The sequence below is a fragment of the Pholcus phalangioides genome, unplaced genomic scaffold (assembly GCF_987345545.1).
Source record: "Pholcus phalangioides strain wild (caught in Gottingen) unplaced genomic scaffold, Ppha-v1.0 ptg000011l_1, whole genome shotgun sequence".
NCBI lineage: Eukaryota > Metazoa > Arthropoda > Arachnida > Araneae > Pholcidae > Pholcus > Pholcus phalangioides.
The window spans coordinates 31015175-31038044 of NW_028301604.1; the positions used below are offsets into that span (position 1 = coordinate 31015175).

The window sequence follows — 22870 nt, forward strand, 5'->3', positions numbered from 1 at the left end:
ATTCAGGTCTCTTCCGTACGTTAAGAAAGCAGGTGTTTCACCTGTGGATGAATGTATTGAAACACGGTGGGCCAACAGGGCAAAATGTAAATGACGATCCCAGTCGGAATGAGTTTGGTTGACCAAATGACTTAACGAATTTATGAGTTTGGCATTCATACGTTCACAAACAGCATTACTTTGAGGTCGATAAGCGGTGGTGGTTAATTTATGAATTCCCAATTTCTCGTATACCTTTTGCATTGCCTCACAAATGAAATTTGCGCCACGGTCAGTGACAATAGACTCGGGTACACCGTGAGTGCAAATATATTTTTCTAAAATCTCAACCACAGTGGCCGAATCAATAGACTTCACCGCATACGCCTCTGGATATTTGGTGAAAGCATCACAGAAGCATAAAATGTACTTGTTACCATTTGGTGTCACTGGGAGTGGACCGATTGCATCGAACCCAACCCTTTGATTAGGCCGCTCACAAACTTCTAGGCGTTGAAGTGGTGCGATGGGGTTGGTCACATGTCCTCGTCGACTCAAACAGGACTGGCATTTAGAAACAAAAGATTTAATTTGAAAATACATTCCCGGCCAAAAGTATAATGATTTTATCCTAGATAATGTTTTGGTTAAACCCAAATGAGTTGCATCTGGCGAAGAATGATTCATATCCAAAATATGTTTGGTCAGTTCTGAAGGAACGACAATTTTTGTTAATCGGTCCAACCTATTTTTAGGTTTCCTAGCAGTACAATATAAACAATTGTCTTGGATAAAAAACAACATCTTGTTTGGTTTCGGTGTTTTACCAGACTTCAAATCGTCCGTAATTCTGGAACATTTGGCATCGGAAGATTGTAAGTTAATAATTCTTTGTCGCAAAATAGGTTCGACTTCAATCTGAGTGATATTTATATTATTAACTTCTCTTGACAAGTAATCAGCCGCAGCATTCAGCTTACCGGGACGGTGAACTATTTCGCAGTCAAATTGCGCCAAAGCCATGATCCAACGAGCAATTCTACTTGTGGGATCTCGCAAATGTAAGGTTTTACTAAGGGATGCTTGATCCGAAATAACAGTGAATTTTCGTGCCATCAAATAGTATTTGAAGTGGGAACAAGCCCAAACCACAGCGAGCATCTCTTTCTCAAAGGTGGAATAATTGAGTTCGGCGCCCTTTAACTTCCTACTAGCATACGCTATAGGGTGTAAATGACCCAATGCATCTGGTTGTGACAGAATCGCGCCTAAGGTGTGTTGAGAGGCATCGGTTGTTAGTGTGAAATTTTTTGTGAAATCTGGTAACATAAGTACTGGTTCTTTCAAGAGTGCTTCTTTCAAGGTTTCGAATGCGTTTTGAGCTTCTTCGTTCCAATTGAAGGAAGTCGTTTGTTTTGTTAAGTTGGTCAAGGGCAAGGCTTTCTCGGCATAGTTTACTATAAATTTTCGATAAAAATTGGTGAGACCGAGGAATTGTCTTACTTGTTTCTTAGTTTCGGGGCATTTAAAAGCTTGTACAACTCTCAGGTTGGCCTTATCTGGGGACACCTCACCCTTAGAAATATGGAACCCCAAAAATGTTATATTTTGTTTCGCAAGGATGCACTTGGAAGGTTTCAATTTTAGCTTGTGTAGTGTAAGTCTGTCGAATAAGATCTTGAGCTTTTCGAGATGGGATGAAAAATCAGATGATGAGACGACGATATCATCTAAATAGCAAGCAATTTTGAATGGGGACAAATTTGCTAAAACAATTTGCATCAAACGAGAAAATGTGGCTGGAGCAGACTTCAGTCCAAAAGGCATTTTTAACCACATATAATGACCATCAGGTGTGCTAAAACCACACTTGTACACATCATCAGGATGTATCGCACATTGAAAATACCCTGATGTCAAGTCCAATGTGGAAAAATAGTGTGCCCCATGTAGAGAATCCACAAGCTCCGTAATATTTGGAAGTGGAAACGAATCGTCTAACGTTTTCTCGTTTAATTTCCTGAAATCAGTGACCAGCCGGAAAGAGTTATCTTTTTTCCTTACCAAACAGACTGGCGCACTATATGGGCTTGTAGATTCGGTAATGATACCTGCTTCTAGGAGGTCTTTTATTTGTTGGTCTAGTTCTTGTTTTAAATGAAACGGTACTCTATATGGCTTCTGTCGAACAGGGATAGAGTCCTTCAACGGAATGGTATGATACAATGTGTCGCAGCCTTCAAGATCTTTTACAGATTTCGCAAACAATTTTGGATACTGATTCAACAACTTCGTGAGTTCTTCCTTTTGAAAATCATCTAAATGGGAAAGGTCTAGCTGCTCGCTTCCCCACACATCGAAGGAGTCTGAGATAATTCCTTCAGTATCGTGAACAGTATCTACGGACGCAACGGTTTCGCTTGATTCAAAATGAGTTTCATCTAGAAGAGAAACTAGCTTCATCGACTTATTTAGGGTCACAGGTTGGTCAGTGAAATTCGCCACTTTTACAAAAATTTCACGATTTGGCAAAACCATGTTCACTGAACGGGACACAAATATACTTGAAAGGTGACGAATATTGCTTTCCAGCAGAACACAGGAGTTGACAGGGAAATCAGTATCCGATATTTTAACTTTAACCATATTTTCTGAAAAAGGTGGAAGAGTGACCTTTTTAGGCAAGACACCAAATACAGAAGGAATGGAATCAGTTTTCGAAAGGTCCGAAGATGGTTTCGATTCAGAAAAATTTATGCAATGCGAAGATGAAATAAGTGCATTCTTACGAACAGAGACGTCGAAATTATTTTCTGTCAGAAAAGGAAAACCAAGAATGCCGATATAGTGGGAAGAAAGAGCATTATGGGAAACATAAAAAGGTGTAATCACCTGTTGTTTTCCAAAAGGCAAGTTTACCCATACTTGTTCTTGTAGAACAACTTGCTCAGTAGCAATTCCTTTGATAGTGACACGACACTGTTTTTTGTCTAACACATCGAAATTTTCCAGTACGTCTCCTTGTAAAATATTGATGGATGCTCCCGTATCAACCAGAAATGGAAATATCTTATTTTCGATGGCAATGTTTATGATGGGAAGATTCATTTTTTCCTCTGGATTTGTCATCGAATACAATGGCACCACCTCAGGGCCAGAAGAAGTGAGCTCTGGGTGCTCAAGAGCCCCTTCGGCCTGATCTAGTTTTTTGGAATCGTATTCGAGAAATTACTCATCTCCCCTATTGTAGTAGAGTGGGATCCCAAATTGGGTCTATGCGATTGGCCCCGACCCCTAGAACTATACGAGAAGCATCGTCTCTGGGTATGACCTGGTTTCTTGCAAAACCAACAGACCACGGGACCTCTCGAATTCGTATTCATTGTTATCTGTGACAATTTATTTTGAATTTCTAACATACCCTCCGTTAACTGAGTAATGGCCTGTTGTTGTGAATGTACTAGCGCCATGAGGGGACTCGCAGTTGGCTCTAGTTGAGGAGCCGTTACTGCCTGAACTTCTTCAACTTCTCCAGGGTTAGAAAATGTCTGGGAGAGCCTCTCTTCCATTTTGGCTTGTTCCATTGCCCCTTCAAACGTTCTGTGGTTCATAGGCAGAACCAAGCGTTTCAGGTGCGGTCTTAGCCCTTCCACAAAAACGTTTCTTAATAATTCCCTGCGGGCCTGATCGGCAGCATCAGTGCCCTGCACCTGTTCGGGGATAGACTTATAAGAGAGTGCCTCCACTCTGGCTGCATACTCCCTGATGCTTTCATTGGGTTTTTGCCATGTCAAAAATAATTGGCGAGCATGTTCATGGGGGGACACCTTTTTGGAAAAATGGTCCAATATGGCCTTTTTGTATTGGTTGTATGTACTGAAGCCACGTTTTTGCAAATTTTCTCGAAGGAAAGTTGCAGCTTCCCCCCTCATTTTGACCTCTATTATGAACACAAGGTCTTGATCTGTCAACTGACCATGACGAGATACTGCTTCCAGTTCAAAAAAAAACTGATTTGGGTCTTCACCCGAGAAGAAAGGGATTACGCTTAGATAAGACGTGAGATGGGGAGTGCCTTCTGCACGTCTTCTTCCCCTGCCCCTTGCCGGATGAGCCATAGTAACACCAAAAAACAATGAGAAAAATTTTAACTGATCATCAATTGAAACACATATATATACTTTATAGGTCACCCCTACGACAGAAAAATAAATTTCAATAAAAGTTTTTTGAGAATACTCAACTTTACAAAAATACTTTGACTCCGATTAAATCATTATGGCAAATCAGGAAATAGCACAAAAGATGCCGTGTTGTTTCAGTGGTCAGGGCACCATTCTGTCTTGATCCTTTCTTCTTTAATTTATATTTTTCTTTGATTCAAAATCGGAATCCATTCACCCAGGTTCGAATAAATATTGCAGGATCAAGACAAGGGGTTTAGCAATCCATAAGATGAAAGAAAACAACACAACACTTTCATGAGCAAGTAAATCAGAGTCAAATTTTAAGGAAAAGAAGATATTTAATTTTTAACAATAGAAAATAATGGTGTAGGTAGCTACCTTTTAACAATTAAAGGTTATACAGATAAATGCAAACATCTACCAAATGAAGGTTAGATTTTCCGAGACAAAAAAAAACAAAAAAACATCGCTTTACAAGGATTTAAATAAAAAAAACTTACATATTATCGTTCTGTCTATTTATGCAAACTACGGTTGACGCTCGAAAAGGTGAACATGGAGGTTTGTCCATAATGAAGACGGAATTTATTTTCCCGCATATTCTGCAGGTCACTGGCGGCTAGGAATCCTTCCTGTTGTTAGGAACACCTTTCAGGAGCAGGTTCGTAGGAGCACTCCTGTTGTTAAGAGCACCTCTCAGGAACAGGTTGGTAGGGGCACTCACCGACTGGTTACTATCGCTAGCTGGCTACTATCGGCCCTTTGGAAGGCGAAGCCGTCCTCATAGTAATTGCTGGAATGACCATTGATCCAGACCCTCCATCCATATGATTTCTGCTCTTTCGTGCAATCGTTATTTATCAAATAGTGGTAGATGCACGCGATTTACTCGAGAACACAGGAGCGTGAAGGCTACATTTCGAGTAGCGTAATTATTTTCAACGAGGCACATAGTAAATTCAAATCACCAGCGAGCGAACATATATATAACTCGCGCAAGCTTCAATTACAAGCGAGAGCAAAAACTCTCGTCAGACAGTAGCGTTGAAAAATTATCTCCCGAGACTGCGAGCGAATTTTCCCAGAGGGTATGTTAAAAAAGGCCCCTTGGCGATCCAAAACTATATGAAATTGTACTGAGTACAGGTCCTGAAGGGAACTATTCGGCGTTTTAATTTACCGTTGGCGAAGAAGGGAGAGAGAGGGGGAATCGAGGTACAACAGAAAAAAGGGAAAACTTAAGGGGACCGTTAAGATCTTCGGAGAAATTCTTCTCGCCAAGGACCCTTAATCACACCCCCTGAAAAACAAACATTACCTTATATGGCTCGATGACCATCTCTTTCACTCTCTTACAACCCTTTGTAATTCGACCCGTGTTTCTCATCTGGGGCCCCAAGGCAGCAGTACCGTGTACAACTGTATCTTAAGGCCTAAACTTTCTATAGAATAGATTTTGCTTTCCACTATTATTATTATTATATGTACCATAATATATACAATTAAATATCGGTATAATCAAATGATTAATTATGCCACTGTACAAATAAAACATAAGACAAAAATCCATTCAATATAATAATCTTTTCTTTTCTCTACCATTAAAACTATTTTAAGATTAAGTTAATGTAATGTTATGATGAATTTTGCCAATTCAACATAACAGCACCATTGTATAAGTGGCAGTTTCACTCCTGTTCAAGTTAATCTGAAGTATTTTAAGATTTGTGGATATTAGTACTGTTATAGACTAGAATACATAAGTTGCGGCACCCTTTGCAGATAGATGGTATTTTAATTTGAAGTTATTTCCAACAGCGACACTGATGACCTTAGCCGCTAATGAGTGGGCGCATTTCACTACTATGCCGTTTTTTTCCTGGGTATAATATCATATATATATTCAGATAGTTGCTCATATTCCATTTGTTAAGAGAAGTCATTTAAGATGATTTCTCGATTGATGTAATCCTCTTCACAGAATTTCAAATGCAGAGGGAAATTGTTTATATTTTCCAATGCATCAGCATATGAGACCGTCCTCTTTGGATAGGAGAGTGTGGTGCCATTTGTCAGCTGACGTTTAGGTATCATCCCACCTGCAATTTTTGACGATGAATGGAATGTTATCGTGCCACGGCCAGAAGCTGACGTCCAAATTGTTGGTTGCTTCCTGCTGGTTTGACATCCTTGTCTTTCAAAGGATCCTTGATTTTGTTGTGTCGCTCTTCGACCCTGTTTCACTGAATTAGGCCGTGGCAGATGATCATCTGGAATTACGACAAAATAAAGTTGCTTGAGGATTTTGTCATTTAAAATCCCCCGCTTAAGTTCCAGGCGATCGTTCTGGTTTAAACAGTCTATTGCAGTTCCACCTTTAATATTCCTGATGTTACTAATTTTGCTGTTGAAAATATGAAGGGAAGTTATATTACTAGCAGCTTGTAGATTTTTCGTAATTTTATTCCTATACAGCAGCAGAGGGAAGGTTTTACCACTTGTGGTGCCATTTGCTCTGGTCCGTTGCTTTCGCTTTTGTCTTTTGTTCAGTACCTCGGTGAATGTGTCACTCTCAAGATCATCTTCTGTATCTTTGCCATGGTTTTCCAAATTTCTCCCGGTGTATGATGTTTGTTGCAGGGACATGTTATACAGCCTTTGCTGTATATTAGTTCTATATGGATGAATCTTCTCGTCCATAGTTTCTCTTGTATAGTCCACTTCTTCGACGGTAACATACGAGCTAGTATCACTGTCATCTTCTGTGTCCCTGCTTTGGTCCGTTTGCTTGTATTGACGTTGGCATGTGGTTATTGGGAGTTGTCTTATGCGTGATATGCATTGGCACCTTGTCCTCAGTGGTGTGTAGATAGTTGTTTTGTTTATTCGTTGAGCCGTCCTTACATTTCCCCTTTTTTGTCTTGTTATTCATTTGCCTCAGTGGTTGGGACTTTTCCTTACTGCCTGTGAGTTCATTGTTTTTGTTGATGCCAAGGACTTCTTCGATCTCCCTCTGCGATTTCTTGTAACATTTTCCAGTTTTTGTGATTATGTCAACTCCAGTGGGATGATTCCGATCATGTCTTTCGTCAGTTTGGATGGCTCTTGTAAGAGTCACCCAAGTCAGTCAACGACTCTTGGTCACCCAGAGACGCCGGAAGTCAAAAATGACTGGTGTTGCTCAAAGTATGTGTCATTTCTCTGTACAGGCCACGATATTTACATATATTTTTCATTGACCATACATCCTTTTTTGAAGTAGAGTGTCCCGTTTTTTTTATTTCGAGTCTATTTGATTTCAGCGATGACCCGTTCTTCAACCTACTTTTGCAGTAGTGGTAAGATTTTTACCACAGTAAAATGTAACAAACCTATGCAGGAGTGGATATAGGGGTACCATGTCTACCCAAGACCATTGTCGTCTTAACGCATGGGCCCACTCGGGAACGGCCTGGGAGCCTCAAGAGAATGCAGGCCTCACAAAAATGAGACCCAGTTAAAACTTTCGAGAATTTGCCAGGTGGGATTTCAGAAAAATTACTTGTCCCGGGGGCCCATGACACTCTAAAGACGGCCCTGCCCAAGACAACCAAAAATTAAAATTATTTTTTTCAATAAATTAAAATATTGAAAGAAAATACCTTTAGAGGTGCTATATTTTTCAATTTCTGTTAATTTAAAATGTCTCTGGGATAGATGCCCTGTGCCCAGAGCCGTCCTAAGAGCATCGTGGGCCCCCGAACCAAGTGATTTTTCTGAGGCCCTACCAAACAAATTTTCCAAAATTTCAACCATATCTCATTTTTGTGAGGCTCTTTTTCTCTTGAGGCCCCCGGGCCGCGCCAGGGTGAGCTCATGCCTTAAGACGGCACTGCCTGTGCCTCCCCTCATAATATTCACATTAAAACTGTGAAATTCTATTATAAACCGATAAAGTAGTGGAAAATGGATTTAATCATTAATCAATGATGGTTTTGATCATCAGTTTTTTAAAACCATGTTAATGCGTATTCTGAAATTGAATAATTCTATCGTATATATTTTACAGTTTTTTTGGATTGGATTGGATTGTTGATGAATTAGTTGGATTCGCGTTTCAAGTTCTCCGATAATTTAAATTGACAACAATCACCACAGAGTAAAGTCGCGGAACATTTCAGTATAGTGTTTCAGAATATTGGGGAAGCTTACATTGAAAACAGAAAGTGATACAAATACATAATGCAGGGATTCTCGAACTGTGTGCCGCGGCACCCTGCAAAGGATTTTCGAAGAGACTCTTTGTTAAACTGCTCTGGGGAGCCGCTGATAAGCAATGATTAGAAAAAGAGCTGCCGCGGATGGGAAAAGTTTGAAAACCCCTGACATAATATATAAGTGTATAAGATGCCCCACACAACGCTGCCTGTGCTAGGATCTTTGACGGGCCCCCAGGCCAAGTGATTTTTCTGTGTCCCTATTAGGCGAATTAATCGAAAGTTTCAACCAGATCTAATTTTTGTGAGACTCTTCTCTTGGACCCCCGAGCCGTGTTTGGGGGGGGGGCATTCTGACGACACTCCCGCCCTTACCTAAGGGGCCCGGTGCGTCTCAACAGTTTCGGATACGAAAAATATTTGCCCGATTTTATATATTTGGGGGCAGGGCCGCAACTACGGGGGGAGCAAGCGAGTCTCATGCCCCGGGCTCTGGACCAGAGGGGGTGCAAATTTTATTCCCAAACCACTTCTTCAACATTACAAGGGAGGCGCCAAAATGCGCACTTGCCCCGGGTGATCAAACATCTAGTTTCGGCCCTGTTTGAAGGGGGGAGGAGAAATCTATTATTTCAAAATATACAAGAATGCTGTGAATATCCATACAGAAAATGTTAAATATACAATTCAATAAATTAACACAAAGACTGGCAAAAATTCAGCACTGAAGGTAATTTTAAACTAGTGAGAGAAAAAATCTTGAAACTGATAAAAATTTTTGATTGGATGAATCAAAAATAATTGAAAGAAATAATTCCGAAATAAAAATTTAGAATTTACGGGGGGGGGGGATTTCAGAATTCTTCAAAGAAATAATTCCAGAATTAATGAAACTTCAGAATCAAGGCAAGAAGTAATTTCAGGATTCATGAAAGCCTCCAATAATTTACCGTGAGTACGGGGGCCTACAAAGCATGGTGCCCAGTGCGACCGCTCCTGTCGGACACTCCTAATAGTGGCTCTCACTTTCGCAGCGGAAATCACTTTTCCTCATTACTCTTTGACAGCCTCAACCGTTTTCACCACTGAGGGGCAAAGCAAGAATTGGGGAACGGGGGAGGGGACGAAGGTGAAGAGATGCTTGGCTAGTCAGGGAATATCTGCTGTTTAAATTTTGTTGCCTGGGCTATGCCCTCACATCCCATAGGCTAGGATTTTTGGCGGGCCCATGTAGAGGCGGATTTAAGGGCGGGCGCACAAGGCGCACACCCTGGGCCGCGTAAAACCCAAACATATTACACTTTAGAGAGATATAGATGGCTTTTTTCTCAGCCAGAGATATCAAGGAAACAGTTATTTTCCGGATATTATGCTGAGGTGATCTCGGAAAGAAAAGTCATCACGTCTCCGCCGGGACTCGAACCCAGGCCCTCTTGCATACCGGGCAAGCATGCTAAGCATAATATCCGGAAAATAACTGTTTCCTTGATATCTCTGGCTGAGAAAAAAGCCATCTATATCTCTCTAAACCGTCCCACCCGGGGGCCATTTCCTGAAGTTAAGAGAGGCTACTAATGCCTCTACTTCAGCGCCTCACGACACAGTGCGTGAAATTAGGAAGGCAGATTCATGTGTCTCCAGTGGTGTAGATGGCAGCAGCTACTTATTGCCCCTATCCCTGGAATCATTCGTGGGGCCCCTTCTACAGTTAATTTATAGAGTGAAAAAGAAAAGTTATAAGGATTTAGTCCCGAGTCTCAAGTTGGAGCCCTGTCAGCCCCCCCCCCCCGGAAGGTCTCATGCCTCTCCATCATAATTTATCCAAACAATTCGTAACAAAAAATTTTTTTCGTCCTTTCATTTCGGATTTAGCACCACTCTTGAGCGATGTGGCCGCAATGGGTCGCATGGCCAAGCGCCGCCCCTGTACTCTATTACAAGGGGCATGTGTGCATTTTGGTTCCCTCACCCATGGCACCCACAAGAGCCCGGGGCAGTTCTCATAATGTTTAGGCTCTTTCACGCTATAAATTAACTATAGAAGGGGCAGTGAAAAATCTGACTGGGGAGCGCAAAAGATCCCAGCCTAGGGGCTCATGCCCTCACTCAGAATTTGTTCCACAATAGTTAAATGAATGCAAAGGAAAAATTTGGCTTTTCACTTGTCCGGCCTCTGGAGTACTAGAAACACCTTTGGAAAAAAATTTTCCTTACAAAAATTACCCCGTTGGATATCATTTTTACAGGATAAGTGATGATGGCTCACTAAGTGTTCTTTCAAGAATTAAGTTATCTGGCATTATTAAGAATGATATAATAATATTAGAACAAAAAAAAAAAGAAAATTTTACTTCAACAGCGGGACGTATGGTCACGCATGTTTTCACGGTAAACAATGTGCGGCTTTCTTCTGAAAAAAAAAATCAGGTTTGTTTTTCGCCAGGTCCCCCTCACTGAAGCCCTATCAGCGTCACCATTAGGGGCGACACATGAGGCTTTGCACCCGGGTGGCAGGTAAGCTCGAGCAGAACCCCCTAGAGATAGAAGGGCTTCGCACTCTGCTTGTGACGTCAAGTAAATAGTCCATTTTCCGTCAGAATATTCAGGGAAAAAAAATTTCGTGCCAGTATCACCGTTGCGAGGAAAAGAAATGATCGGGCTCAGATTTGGCGATTTCTATGCCCCACATCCAATCACTATGCGGTATTTGTGAGTCAATCAGGTATATTCTACGCCAAAAAAAGAAGAAACGAAATAGGATGATGTGTTTCAAAATATGGCAAACTTGCTAGGTAGTCTGAATGACGTTTATGGCAAACAGTGCAGAGGCCTTCTATGTCTAGGAGCTGATGGCTCGAGCCGCCGCTGTCAACCATAGCCCAAAGACTCTCACCAAAGTCCCGACCGGCGCCAATAAAAGCACCTTTGTTTCAGAAGATTTTTTATTATAAGGGAGGGCGTCAGTAAAATTAGAGGGTATTTTTTCCCCTCGTATTCAGGAAACCTGCGTTGTAAAATCTTCTGTCTTTACTTTCAAAGAGAGCCGAAATTGAGCTATTGAAATGTTTTTTGTGGTCAGCTGGAAAGCGCGGTGAATAACACTGTAAATAGGAAGGTCAGACAATCATATATTTTTTTACTTCAACGGCAGTCTGTATAGAACAAACACAAAAAACATAAAATAAACAATATGGTTTAATAATTATATATTATTTACGATAGAAATGACACATGGCAATTCCACACGTTTACGAAACGTGAATTAAAAAAATGTTTTTTCTCTCCCCTCTTTCTATACTCCAAAATTTGCCGCCCTGGGCTATAGCCCGCTCAGCCCCCCCGTAAATACACTACTGTCAATGCGTGGAGAGGCGGATCAGTGGTCTAAGCGCACTCAGCACCTCCGCGCGAGCAGCGAGCCATCATAACGAAATAAGTTTTACTCTTAAATACTTATTACTATTAATTCATTAATAAGTATCATTCACACTAGTAATTATAATTATTGAACATGAATGAATGAACGCCAGAACTTTGCCACTGGACTTATCCCGTTGCCGAGATCTCTTCCAGCCCAGCTTCGTGGCATAATTATTGAACAATTATTAATTAATCAAGATGGGTGGGGAATTAATTTAACATCATTAACTTGATAGTTCTCCACCCATCTTGATAATTACTGAACAATTATTAATTAATCAAGATGGGTGGAGAACTATTAAGTTAATGATGTTAAATTAATTCATCTAGAAAACGGCCTTTAACTGGTAGGAGTAAATTAATTATGAGCATCAATTACTTAAACAGCGTCCAAAACTCATCATGGTAGTTATTTCGTTTGTTAATTCATTATTTGTTTATAATTATTAAATTGTTATTCAGGAACATGGTGATTAATTGATTCATTTAAAACAGACTTTGACTTGGTAAAAATCCAAAATGAAGACGTTTACAAGCGTTTTTTGGACTTTCACCAATTCGCCTTGATAAAACCCGAGTGTCTGGGATTTTACCGTGACATATGAGCCTCAATAAGCAATATGATGAAGACACGGACAATTTAGCCGCTAAACTTTCACTCTGGGCTTTGTGTGTGTGTTCCTCTAATTCTTCATAAACTGACATTCATTATAATTATCTAACGTTCCCAGCTAGATGTAATGCATCAAAATAATTAGCTTCTTCCGCAAATTATTCCATCCAATACAATCATCCACACAGTGGCGTCGGAGCCGGGGATGCTGTGGGTGCTCAAGCATCCACAGTAATTTGTGGCATGGGTTCTAGCACCCCCAGAATTGATTCAGAAATTAAAATTTCCGATATAAAACTAAAGACGAGCGCACCCACAGTTTAGAAACACTTCCGACGCCCCTGCATCCACATAAGCTTCGTGTTTTTTAAAACCGAAGCCATTACAGAGGTTGCAAATGATAAATTTCCTATAGTAAAAATGCTAAAAAAAAAGGACGGGGCATGTCATGGGTCATGGTGACGATCTAAGAGTCCGTAAATTTTAGGGGGCCACACTGGTGGATCGATTTTTTTTTCAATGATTAAGTTCCATAAAATCAAAAGTTGTATTTCAAAAAAAAGCCCGAATATCTCTGAAGTACTACCGTACTATTGCGAAAATCGGCTTCAGGTGTGTTCTGTCAACGTTATAGCTAGATGGCTATCTCTAGCTGTAGATAACGCTGGTTCTGTTCATTCCCAGAACCACTCGAAGAAGGATCGACATAACTACAGGTTTGTGTCCGAGTCCTCAGTCTTTGTAAACCATGTACCACACTGGTCATCGGCTGAAGTTGGTTTTCAACTTCGAGCCCTGAATATGAGTCGTGCTCACGTTAAAAGTCTCACCACTGAGAGCAACAGGCCTACAACGGTTCAAATATTCAGTCTCACTACGCTTCGCTCCCATTTAAGAGTAAAACTTATTTCGTTATGATGGCTCGCTGCTCGCGCGGAGGTGCTGAGTGCGCTTAGACCACTGATCCGCCTCTCCACGCATTGACAGTAGTGTATTTACGGGGGGGCTGAGCGGGCTATAGCCCAGGGCGGCAAATTTTGGAGTATAGAAAGAGGGGAGAGAAAAAACATTTTTTTAATTCACGTTTCGTAAACGTGTGGAATTGCCATGTGTCATTTCTATCGTAAATAATATATAATTATTAAACCATATTGTTTATTTTATGTTTTTTGTGTTTGTTCTATACAGACTGCCGTTGAAGTAAAAAAATATATGATTGTCTGACCTTCCTATTTACAGTGTTATTCACCGCGCTTTCCAGCTGACCACAAAAAACATTTCAATAGCTCAATTTCGGCTCTCTTTGAAAGTAAAGACAGAAGATTTTACAACGCAGGTTTCCTGAATACGAGGGGAAAAAATACCCTCTAATTTTACTGACGCCCTCCCTTATAATAAAAAATCTTCTGAAACAAAGGTGCTTTTATTGGCGCCGGTCGGGACTTTGGTGAGAGTCTTTGGGCTATGGTTGACAGCGGCGGCTCGAGCCATCAGCTCCTAGACATAGAAGGCCTCTGCACTGTTTGCCATAAACGTCATTCAGACTACCTAGCAAGTTTGCCATATTTTGAAACACATCATCCTATTTCGTTTCTTCTTTTTTTGGCGTAGAATATACCTGATTGACTCACAAATACCGCATAGTGATTGGATGTGGGGCATAGAAATCGCCAAATCTGAGCCCGATCATTTCTTTTCCTCGCAACGGTGATACTGGCACGAAATTTTTTTTCCCTGAATATTCTGACGGAAAATGGACTATTTACTTGACGTCACAAGCAGAGTGCGAAGCCCTTCTATCTCTAGGGGGTGATGGTCGAGCTCACGTTAAAAGTCTCGCCAATGAGAGCAACAAGCCTACAACAGTTCAAACATTGTCTCATTACGCTTCTTTCCCAATTTAAAATATTGATGTCAGCACTGCAATATCAGGAACAACACCTTATGCGCACTGAGACTGTTAGGCTCACTCACATTCCCGGCACAACTCATTCGGTAGCAAATTCCCCATGGCGATAGACCGGAGTTGTTCTCGGTTTGAAAGAAAGTCTATGTAAACGTCAGAACTATTGAAATAGTGGTGACAGTTCAACGGACCACTTACATCAGTGATTTTTAAAACCTTTGGCTTCCATTTCATCCTTGTCTCAACGTTTAACCACGGCTCCCCAGAACACTTCAAGTAGCACTTCAAAGCACTGAACAAATCAATATCGACAGCTCGCCTCTGGTAAAGGTTTGTGACTACCAAAGAATCTGCGACTCACACTTTGAGAAACACAGATTTGCAGCAAACGGGTATTAATTAAAACCCCCTACGTAGATATATATCTTTAAGAGAGATTTGTGACATACATAAACAATTTTAATTTTCTTAAATTTTCAAGTCGTACGAGGACCACCTGTTCCTCGTACAGACCCATCGCGAATAGGGGTAGAGTAGTTTTCCTCATTAAACTCGAATATTTATGGTGTATCGGTTTTCACGAATATGGGATGTGTCGAATGTTTTCACGTTTCCGTGCGACTAGATTATATCCGGGCTCGACTGTTTATGCATGACATCACTGGATTTGTTGGTTGATATTGATGATACATTTATTTCATTATCAACTGAGATGGTTGACAGTGAGTCAATACATTACATGAGGTGTAAAACCTTTTGACCAACATTGTCTCCTCACCAATGTTTGATAAAAGAGTTACGCTGATGCACTTCCATCCTTCACTGTGACGTTTTAACTCTTCAGAAACCTGTTCTTTCTTTCTCTCTCTCTCTCTACGTCACTCTCTCCTCTCACTTGCCACTCCCTTCTCTGAGGAGAAAAAAAAAAGATTCTCATCCGGTGTGTTTTCTTGGATTAAAAAAACTTGTGTTTTCAACAATAAATATACACTGAAGAGCCAAAAAAACTTGTAAACCTGCCTAATATCGCGTAGGGCCCCCGCGAGCCCGCAGAAGTGCCGCAACATGACGTGGCATGGACTCGACTAATGCCTGAAGTATTGCTGGAGATAATTGACACCATGAATCCTGCAGGGCTGTCCATAAATCTGTAGGAGTAAGAGGGGGGTGGAGATCTCTTCTGAACAGCACGTTGCAAGGCATCCCAGATATGTCCAATAATGTTCATGTCTGGGGATTTAGGTGGCCAGCGGAAGTGTCTAAAGTCAGAAGAGTGCTCCTGGAGCCACTTTGTAGCAATTCTGGACGTGTGGGGTGCCGCATTGTCCTGCTGAAATTGTCCAAGTCCGTCGGAATGCACAATAGACATGAATGGGTGCAGGTGATCAGACAGGATGCTTACGTACCTGTCACCTGTCAGAGTCGTATCTAGACGTATCAGGGGTCCCATTTCACGCCAACTGCACACGCCCCATACCATCACAGAGCCTCCACCAGCTTGAACAGTCCCCTGTTGACATGTAGGGTCCATGGATTCATGAGGTTGTCTCCATACCCGTACACGTCCATCAGCTCGAAGCAATTAGAACCGAGACTCGTCAGACCAGGCAACGTGTTTCCAGTCCTCAACAGTCCAATGTCGGTGTTGTCGGGCCCAGGCGAGGCGTAAAGCTTTGTGTCGTGCAGTCATCAAGGGTATACGAGTGGGCCTTCGAAAGCCCATATCGATGATGTTTCGTTGAATGGTTCGCACGCTGACACTTGTTGATGGCCCAGCATTGAAATCTGCAGCAATTTGGGGAAGGGTTGCATGTCGGTCACGCTTAATGATTCGCGTCAGTCGTCGTTGGTCTCGTTCTTGCATGATCTTTTTCCGACCACAGCGATGTCGTAGATTTAAGGCCCCTTTCACACGGAGCGGATGCGGACGCGGGTCCGCATACCCTTTCAAACGAGCACTGAAGTTCGAAATTCGTGCATAAAAACTGTTTTTTCGCAATTTTTGTAATTATTTTTCTCCTTCACCCCTGATTCAGTGCCCATAGGCAGCCTAGAGGCATTGTTTGGTGGTTTTTATCATTGAGCCTAAAGATGCCTCCATTTCGATCCTCACAAGTAGTCGATGGGAGAAAATATCTTAAAATATTTTCAAAAAATTTTGAAAAAGAATCTGTCTTTTCGGAAAAATATGAAAGAAAATTCCAAAAACACATCCAATGTTCGAAAAATCCAATCCAAAAACATCCAAAACATTCGATGTTCCAAAAAAAAAAAAAAAAAAAATTCAGCAAATATCAAAGAATTTGCAAGTATAAAAAAAGGGAGGGGTTGGGACTTTCAAAATGCCTGTGCTTAGAAATATTCACATCACAATTCTGTCTTAGGCCGGGATTACACTATAAAAGTTTTGTAAAAGCTCTTTGATAAAACGTGAAAAATTCAACCATTAAGATCACCGGTTGCATTTGCTTGAATGCAACCGATGCGCCTATTGGTTGAATTTTTTAACTTTTATAAAAGATCTTTTACAAAACTTTATAGTATAATCCCGGCCTCAAGTACGGATTACACTATAAAAATTTTATAATTCTTTTAAAAAGCAACTAATAAATTTATCGGTTGCACTTGCAATTTATTAGTTGCTTTTTTCAAGTTTTATACAATAACTTTCATAAACCTTTTAGAGTGAAATCCCATCCTTAGATGGATTAAGAAGTTTTAACAATTGGAATATACTGCGCCTTTGGCTACTTTTTGAAGGTGATTTTTCACGGAATTTTTTTAATTATTTGCCATAAATACCCTTAAAAACACCATATGATGGTCCCTGCTCATTAATATAATGTACCTACATACGTCTATCCCTCCGTTTCCTTCTGAGATGGAGATATAGCAACTTTAACTGCCTTTTGTCCATACTTCACAATTTTATACAATAAAACCTGCCAACAATGGCCACTGACGGGACCAAAATTATAAGCCATTACGAATATTTAATTGACTACATACTTTAATAACTTTTAAATTTAATTTAAAAATTTTAATTTTTTTCTTTTTAAATTTTTAAAATTATTTAAAAAATATAAATATCTGAAATATTATTTTAAATATTTGTTATTTTTTTTAATTTTTTGACTGTTAATTTTTTTAAACTTAAAAAAAAAAATACTTTTCATAAACAACGTTATCCACGTACGGTGTTCACTCAGGGCCGGATTAAGTCGTTTGAAGACCCTAGCACTTGAATATTTTTGGTGGTTCCCCCTCCCCCGATACCTACAAGTATATTTTACTCGATATTCAGTCTACAAACTAAAAAAATGAAATTTTATATTTCAGAAGTGACTAATCTAAGGATTTCACTCTAAAAGGTTTATGAAAGTTATTTTATAAAACTTGAAAAATGTAACCAATAAACACATCTGTTACATTCGAGAGAACTTAACTGCGCCGCCTATTGGTTGCATTTTTCAAGTTTTATAAACGAACTTTTATAGTGTAATCCCGGCCTAAGACAGAATTGTGATGTGAATATTTCTAAGCACAGGCATTTTGAAAGTCTCTACCCCTTCCCTTTTTTACTACTTGCAAATTCTTTGATATCTCATGAATTTTTTTTTCTATTTTTTGGAATATCGAAAGTTTTGGGGATGTTCTTGGATTTTATTTTTCGAACATTGGATGTTTTTGGAATTTTTCTTCCATATTTTTCCGAAAAGACGGATTTTTTGTTTCAAAATATTTTGAAAATATTTGAAGACATTTTCTCCCATCGACTACTTGTGAGGATCGGAATGAAGACATCTTTATTCCCATATTCTATGTGGCTCTAGATTAAACCACCAAAGAATGCCTCTAGGCTGCCTATGGCCACTGAATCAGGGGTGAAGGAGAAAAATAATTACAAAAATTGCGAAAAAACAATTTATATGCACGAATTTCGAACTAAAGATGCGGGTGATTCGTCCGCATCTTCAGTGCTCGTTTGAAAGGGTATGCGGACCCGAGTCCGCTCCGTGTGAAAGGGGCCTAATTTTTTACCGGATTCCCGATATTCACGGTACACGCGTGAAATGGTCGTACGTGAAAATCCAAATTTCATCGCTTTCTCGGAGATGCTATGTCCTATCTCTCGTGCGCCGACTATAACACCACGTTCAAACTCACTTAAATCTCGATAACCTGCCATTGTAGCAGCAGTAACCTATCTAACAACTATGCCAGACACTTGTTGTGTTATATAGGCGTTGCCGACCGCAGCACCGTACTCTGATTGGTTCCATATCTCTTTATTTGCATACGCATGCCTGTACCAGTTTTTTTGGCTCCTCAGTTTAATTTGGCCCACAAAAATTTACACTAACCAGGGGTCTGTTCATCCAAAATTTGGGTCCGTTTTCCGGGCCCACGTAGGCACGGCCCAGGGACTTCAAGAGGAAAGGGAGCCTCACAAAAATGGGATCTGGTTGAGATTTTCGAAAATTTGCCTGGTAGGGCCTCAGAAAAATCATTTGGCTGGGGGGGCCATGATGCTCTTAAGATGGTCCTGTAGTTAAGTGGTGTTTTCAATTATAAAAGCACCAATTCAAAGCAAAAAGAGGCACAAAAATCAATACCTTCATCTCGCCGGGACGCCCCTAGAACCCACGGCGCACACTTTGAAAAACCCTATCATATCACATCACTGGATTTGATGGTTCACATTAATGATAAATTTATTTAATTATCATCTGAGGTGGTTGAGATTAAATTAATCCATTATATCATGGGACGCTTATTAATTACTTAATAAATATAGTAATTAAACAATTAAAAATTAAATTAATTAGGAATTAATATTAATTATTTATTTATTCTCAACAGTAAAACCCGTTTTGAAGAATAAAAAACGATAATGAAGATGTAATGCATCAAAAAATAATTAGTTTCTTCAGCAAATTATTTCATCCAATACAATCATCCACACAGTAGCATCGGAGCAGGGGTGCTCAAGAACCCACAGTAATTTGTGGCATGGATCCGAGCACTCCCAGAATATATTCAGAAATTAAAATTTCCGATATAAAACTAAAGACGAGCACCCACAGTTTAGAAACACTTTCGACGCCCCTGCATCCACATAAGCTTCATGTTTTTTTAAAACCGAAGCCATTACAGAGGTGGCAAATTGTAAATTTCCCCCATAGCAAATGGTAAAAAAAAATTTCTTCATCCATAACTACTACCAGCAACAGCACAACACTAACGAAGACTGACGAAATGACAAACTGACGAAAACTTTTATAAAACAATTTTATATAAATCTTTTATAGTGTAATGTGGTCCATTTCCTTTTTAAAATAAATTTTATGAAAAAAATTTGAATATAAAATTTATAAAAGATTTTTGTCAAATTATATAAAAGTTGAAAAATGCAGTCAATGTCAACGGTTGCATTTTCTAGAATGTAACCAATAACCTTATTGGTTAGATTTTTCAAGTTTTATAAAAGGACTTTTACCAAACTTTTATAGTGTAACTAGGGGGACAAAGCCCCCCTGACGCACTACGGCGTCCAACCCCCCCAACTCCTCCAATGGAGCTAACTACTCATCACATCTTCTTTAATTATAAAGGTGATAGGTAAAATATTCCTCAGGCAATGCAATAAGCAAAACAACGCAATGCATAATTTACCCCATCGGCAATACAGCACAATACAATGCGCATACTGCATTGATGCATAACAATACGCAATGCACCACATTCACCATATTGCAGTGCACCCCAATAAGCAGTAGGCACGACATTATAATAAGCAATACAGTACGCGATGCACTACAACACGTAATGCATAACAATACGCAATAGACACCATAATAAGCAATACAGCTCGATACGCAATAAAGCACTATACATCGCAATAAGCACCACAATACGCAATACACACCACAATACGCAATACACACCACAATACGCAATACACACCACAATACGCAATACACACCATAATAAGCAATACAGCTCAATACGCAATAAAGCACTATACATCGCAATAAGCACCACGATACGCCATAACCACTGAAATACAATAAGCAATCGATACACTATAATCAGCGATGCACAACTATTTGCAGTACACCACAATAAGCAATACAGCCCAATACGCAATAAGCACTGCATTGCAATGAGAAATACAGTACGCGATACACTATAATGCATAACAATTAGCAACGCACCACATTCAGCAATACAGCACGCGATGCACCACAATACATATAACTATATGCAATACAGCCTTATATTCAGGGCACCACAAGAAACAATGCACCACTATATCAGGGCACCACATTAAGCAATACAGCACCTCCATCGGCAATACAGGACAGTGCTTATTGCACCACCACAGGCAATACAGCACAATAAGCAATGCGCCACCACAGGCAATACAGCACAATAATTAGCGCACCACCATATTCAAAGCACCGCAATAAGCAATGCACCACTATATTCAGTGCACCACAATAAGCAAAACAAAACAATGCGTAATTTACCCCCATCGGCAATACAGCATAATAACAAATACACCACCACCGTAGGCAATACAGCACAATAAGCAATGCACCACAATATGCAGTGCACCACATTACGCAATGAATCACAATACACCATAAGCACTGCATTAGAATAAGCAATATGGCACATGATTCACTAAAATACGTAATGCATAATAATGCGCAATTGGCCAATATTTACAGTGCACCACAATAAGCAATGCAGTACAATACCTCATGCACCGCAATACCGCATAATATGTGATGCATAGCACTAAACAAAGCACCATAATATGCAATGAGCCACAATAATCCGTAAGCACTGCATTACAATAAGCAATACAGCACTCAGTGCACTACAACACGTAAAGCATCACAATCAGTAATGTAGTAATGTGTATAATCAGTAATATTGTACACCACAAACAAGCAATGCAGCATAGTATGCGATGCATCGCAATAAGCAAAGCACCATTATTTTTGCAGTGCCACAATAAGCAATGCAGCACAATGAACACAATGAGAAGCAAGTATTCATCCTCGACTCAAAATGAAACCTGTCAATTTCCCCATAAAGAGATCTGTCCAATGCCCCGCCCCGGGTAACTGGACCCTGTGTGTTGGGAGCACTGGTGATGTATACATACCTCTGGACACATGCACAAAACTTGATCCCTACAGGTCAAGCGGTTCCCGATGACCTCAGGAGTTAAATGAAAACTCGACCCAAAATCGTAACCGACTTCCGTAACACAAAAACGTCACCCATTTCCGTAACACAAAAACGTCACCCATTTCCGTAACATAAAATCGTCACTAATTTCGGTTGCTTAGAAACAGGCCCTTTTCGAGTTTGTGATTTTATATTATAGAGTAGATACCGCCCTTAAGACAGGTTTCACTGTATAAATAAAGTCTGTTTTAATAAATTATGCGTATATGAAGATTCTTCCCCCTTTTCTTTCTTTAAAAATAAAAAACATTGGGTGTCTTTTTACACGCAGGTACGCGTCTAATATGCTGGCAAATGCTGGTGAATAATGAGTCAAATATTTTTAGAATAGACAGTTTATATCAAACAGTCATTACGTGAAAAGCAAAAATTTCGCTATTTTTATTTCTGAAGAGAGAGAGATACTAGCGCTTTCAATGTATGTTTTTTTATTTTTCCACAGATGCCGACAAAAATGGATACATATCTTGGGACGATTACAGACTTTTGACATTGGTATCATTTTTTTTAAAAATCATATGAATTTGTTGTGTTTATTTATTTTTTTTACTTTTTTTGTTTTCGAAAACATTAACGATTTCTTACGATGCTTTATTTCTGAAAAAAAGAAATCCACCACTGGCATCAATTGCCGAGTATTTCCTTCAAACATTCGTAGGTATCAGAAATATTGTTATTATCTTTTTCCGACAAAAAGAAAAATACTTATTTCAAGTGAATAATTATTGATCAAAACTGTCAATGTAAATTTGGGAGATGTTTTCTCCCTGCAAATTGTTTTTTTTAAAGCCACAATAATTAATAGGTCACCGTAGTCTCACGTCGTGACATATTTGCGTACTCTACCAAAACACTTTTTGATGTTTCGTGAGCCGAAACTGGCTTAGATTTATGATCCCAGCACATAATGATGAAACGATCAAAACATGCTGGGCTAAAATTAAAGTAAGTGTCCACCCGTTCTATTAATAAAAAACGGGTCATTTACTATGAACGCTGGGTATATCTCCAGTAAAGTGAATATTCCCGATCAACTGAAACCAATTTCAGCACCGTATATAGTGAGGAAATTTATAAATTAGAGGAAACCTCACTCGGCAACGGATCAAGATTGAAAAAGGCATAGGCCGCGCACATGGTGCGACGACAAAGGCGTACGGGAGTGTATAATAGAGACTAGCGAGGAAAACAATTGTACTGTTTTGTTCTACACCGCACTTACTCGAGGAGCGCGACTTGAACAAACCTGTTTGTTTTCACCTTGATCTGCTGATTTCCGCTATCTGCTGATTGGTCCGTTTCT

The 22870-nt window shown here is 39.9% G+C and overlaps 1 protein-coding gene across 1 annotated transcript in view; it reads left to right on the forward strand.

Moving 5' to 3' along the window:
* Positions 1 to 22870, forward strand: part of LOC149080332 (sarcoplasmic calcium-binding protein-like) — a 439250-nt gene that overhangs the window by 34697 nt on the left and 381683 nt on the right. Inside the window, exon 2 of the mRNA XM_089238635.1 lies at positions 22010 to 22062. Coding sequence (XP_089094761.1) covers positions 22010 to 22062 — 53 coding nt within the window. The remainder of the gene's footprint in view (positions 1 to 22009; positions 22063 to 22870) is intronic.